At 37.0% G+C, this 4,544-nt stretch overlaps 1 protein-coding gene across 1 annotated transcript; it reads right to left on the minus strand.

Annotated features, from left to right (window-relative positions):
- Window positions 1-315: 315 nt before the first annotated feature.
- LOC104241870 (uncharacterized) lies at window positions 316-1,739 on the minus strand. Its single transcript, XM_009796826.2, has one exon. The coding sequence runs from the start codon at window positions 1,222-1,224 to the stop codon at window positions 754-756; it is 471 nt and encodes a 156-aa protein (XP_009795128.1). The 5' UTR covers window positions 1,225-1,739; the 3' UTR covers window positions 316-753.
- Between the last annotated feature and the right edge of the window lie 2,805 nt (window positions 1,740-4,544).

Consider the following 4,544-nt stretch of genomic DNA (forward strand, 5'->3'; position numbering starts at 1 on the left):
TTAGGAAAAGACCGCAGCACAAGAAGTATAATCTAGACAGTCTACTTTAATGCAAGCACTAATGGCTCTTTCACAGCTCGAAACCATAATCTATATGTCAGACAGAGACAATTTAGACAGTCTATTCTAATACAAGCATCAATGACTCTTTCAGAGTTCGAACACATAACCTATAGGTAAGACAAAGACAATTTTACCATTGCTCTTGCTCCAAGGTTCCCAATCTCTCCGACCCTTAATACAGAGACACCAACAGGTCCATGCAAATAGGTGCGTCCTAGCATGCACATGCTATGACTATCAACATTCATGAAATTAGTCATAAAGCTAGTAGATATATATATATCTGTGTGTCAAAGCATGAAAATACCATGACAAATAACAAACCTAATCATCAAAATTCACAATACAAGCAAAGAAAACGAAATAATATTTCCTTCTCCCCCAAACAAAGAAAGAGGAAAAAACGAACAAAAGATAGGATCAAGGTCCAACACATAACATTCATGAGCCATCTATAACAAACAAAAAAGGTGAAATATATCGAGAAAACAAATTAATATACGAAAATAAAACAACAACAACAAACATATGTTTGAGTTTTCTTGCAGCAGAAAACTTTCAGAGACAGTCTTGAGGTAGAATAATTCGGTACTCTTTCCTTTTTAAGCCAAAACCCAAGGGTCGGTTTTACAGTTCTTACGTGGATATAAAACCTCGGCCAATGAAAAACCTCCACGTAGCGCTTCTATGTCACATCTGAATCCACTGTGCCAGCTGCGTAGGATTGACAATACCCGGAATGTGGGACCCATCGCTCTTCAACAAGCTAGCCAATTCAACATAATTCTGGCTCTGCTTCTTCGGCTTCCCATTCCCACTCAGCTCGACTTCTTTAGGACTCGAAACACTCGATTTTCTCTTCTTCGACTCGGCTAAAGCGTTTACTGGAACAGCTTTTGCTCGAGCCGGATCAAATTTCTGACCCAACAAAGTCCCTTTCGTTAAAAATTCATAAGCCATGTATCCAGCTAAAAGCGGGTTGGGCATTTGATGATTCGGCTCGGCTGCTCCTTTGTTAAACGACGTCGTCATATTAACATTAGGAGTATTAACGGACGTTAATGGGATTGACGGTTTGGGAAAAGAATAAAACGTGTCTCGGTCTTTTCGCTTGCGTGATGACTCCTCAAGAGTTAAGATTCGACGTGTGTGATAACTCATCTTAGCCGTCCGTTTAGTAGTCAAATCTACTGCTGCCACGTCACCCTACTAAAAACAAAAAAAGAAAATGGCTAAAAGCGATAAAAAGGGCAAAAGGTGAATTTACGGTTATAGAGTTGTAGGGTATGGAAAGTACAGTTAATGAAAGGCTACGAAAGTAAATTCACTCAGACGGGTACATTTCTCGTTGGAGAGAGGAACAAATAAAAAGTTTTTGAGAGTTACGAGAAATATAAAATAAAAAAGTAAATAAATAATTTTCTTTTCAATTTTAAAATTGAAGAGAAATTACTTTAAAAACTGAAAACGTTTGTGTTAGAGAAGGGATGGGAATGAATTTGAGGGAAAGTGAAATAAAGATCTAAAAAGAGATCGACGGATTCCGGCAAGGACAGTGGATGCCGGTGTACGGACGGTGGTTTAAGCGGTAGCTCCGCCGTGAACGGGAGAATTAAGGCCGGAAAGAAATAATAAGAAAGAGATAAGAGACTTGGGGGAAAGAAAGAGAGAGGATGTAGAATTTATATAGAGGGAAAAAACCGAAATGGGCAACTGGTGTATAAATATATCCATTAATTAATAAATTGCCCTTGCCTAGTTAATTAATATCTATAATGCCATTCCGCTTTCAGGAGCGAAAGAGATATGGAGTTAATTCGAAATGACCATAATGTTTAGGTTTTTTGTCGCTATTTGGGAGTTGAGAATGGAATTTGAAGGTCAGTTTCGGAATTTGAATTGACTACGGATTGTGGTAATTTGTAATATAAAGGGGAATTGAAGGGTAATTTTGTAAGTTTAATAGAATTTGGAACATCTGGTTATTGCCAGCGGTGCGAGCTCCGTGTCTTTAGCATTGCCCTTGGACGGTCAGGATCGGGGCTTTTGTTCTTTTATGGAAAAATAATTATTTGTTCCAAATTTTTCAAAAGGTTTTTCATTTATTAGAGGCCATGATGAAGATTTTAAACTTAAATACGCATAAATAATCATTCTTTTACGTATGGTTTCGTTAATTACACCCTTCATCGCATTTTATTTGAAAGCGTTTGATTATGTACGACAACAACAACAACAACAACGACCCAGTATAATCCCACAAGTGGGGTCTGGGGAGGGTAATATGTACGCAGACCTTACCCCTACCCCGAAGGAGAGAGAGGTTGTTTCCAGGAGACCCTCGGCTAAAAAAAAACAATAGGAGACGATATATTAATACCATAAAAAATGCGTAATAACAATAACAACAATAACAACAACAATATATAAGAGATATGGAATATGAAATACAGGATACAAAATACGAAATACGAAATAGGTGGCTGGTATAAGTACAACTAGAGGGAAAGCCCTGCATCAATAGACGACCAATGACATTCCTAGTCTAACTCCTAACTGGATAGTCTCCCTCTATTGTGCTGTAGAAATATTCACACCCTCCCCTAACCTACAACCTTAATGCTCGACCTCCATAATTCCCTATCAAGGGCCATGTCCTCAGTAATCCTAAGTCGCGTCATGTCCTGTCTGATCACCTCTCCCCAATACTTCTTAGGTCTTCCTCTACCTTTCCGCGTGCCCACTACAGCCAGTCGCTCACCCCTCTTCACCGGTGCATCAGTGCTCCTCCTCTGAATGTGCCCGAACCATCTAAGTCTTACTTCCCGCATCTTGTCCTCCATGGGGGTCACACCCACCTTCTCTCGAATATCTTCATTCCTAATCTTATCCATCCTTGTATGCCCGCACATCCACCTCAACATCCTCATCTCTGCTACTTTCATCTTCTGGATATGTGAGTTCTTTACCGGCCAACATTCAGTTCCATACAACATGGCAGGCCTAACCACTGCTCTATAAAACTTACATTTTAGTAACGGTGGCACTTTCTTGTCACACAAGACTCCCGACGCTAACCTCCACTTCATCCACCCCACCTCTATACGGTGTGTTACATCCTCGTCAATCTCCCCGATCCCCTGAATAACCGATCCAAGGTACTTGAAACTACCTCTCTTGGGAATGACTTGAGAGTCAAGACTCACTTCAACTCCCGCTTCTGTCGGAACTGAATGTACGAATAACCGATCCAAGGTACTTGATTATGTACGACGTTTAAAAAAAATATATGTCATAATATTTAGGTGACTGTATAACATGAGATGTATAAGAATATAAAAATGTCATTTTTTTAAGACATACTAAAAAATGAAAGTGTGTCATATAAAATAGGACAACAAAAATGGCCGGTATGTCGTTTATGCTCATCTTAATTAATTTGTTACTTTACTTCAGTAGATTACTGTAATTTGATGTAGGCATAAACTAAGGTAACTCACTTGTGATTGACACATAATTATTGTTGTTAATATAAGCACGAGATGTGTGTAATTTTTGTCTTACGCATTTTGCCTTATGTGAGACAACAAGAGTAATATGAATGTTCATCTTAATTTGTACGTTACTTAACTTTAGTAGATTTCTGTAATTTGATATAAGCATAAGTTAAGCTAACTTATTTGTGATTGACGCGTAATTATTGTTATTAATATAAATCGAGGTGTGAGTAATTTTTTTCTTAATCATTTTTCCTGATGTAGGATAGTAAGAGTAATATGTATGTTCATCTTAACTTATTACTTAACGATACTAGATTATTATGATTTGATATAATAGATTACCGTGAGTTAACGTAAGCATAAGATAACTCGCTTGTGATTAACGCATAATTATTGTTATTGATATAAACACGAGATGCGAGTATATTTTTGCTTACTCATTTTACCTAATGTGGTGGTTAATCTTTATCGACCTGTTACTAATTATGCTCATTAAATGTTTGGTCATTTGGTGAAAATAACACAATTAACGATAGAATTCATGTTCAAGAATAAAGAATTTATTCGCTATGTTGATTTAGAAGTATACGCAGCAAATTATTTAAGTCAAACAATTGTAATTTAAAATGTTTTAAGTTTCAGCTTTGTGTGCTAGAAAAACTAAACAAAAAGAAAAAATAAACCAACCATGATTAAAAAAATAAGTAGTTAGGATTCCACAAGAAAAGAATAATCTACTAAAGTTAGTGGGTAATATTTCACGTGAGGTAAAATAGAAAACTAAGAAAATCCATGTGACCCAAATTAGAAATATATTCCCTCTTATCAAAAGAGTAAAATGAATTAGAAAACACAAACATGTCACGTCCCAAGCCCATCGCACATATTATTTGTTTTGGGCCTAGGCCCCTACGAATTTGTCTTTTTGGACTATGCCACCTTGAGCCTCAAAAACATGTGTACCATATAAATTTGTGTCAT

Source organism: Nicotiana sylvestris, chromosome 1 (genome assembly GCF_000393655.2).
Source record: "Nicotiana sylvestris chromosome 1, ASM39365v2, whole genome shotgun sequence".
NCBI classification, from domain to species: Eukaryota; Viridiplantae; Streptophyta; class Magnoliopsida; order Solanales; family Solanaceae; genus Nicotiana; species Nicotiana sylvestris.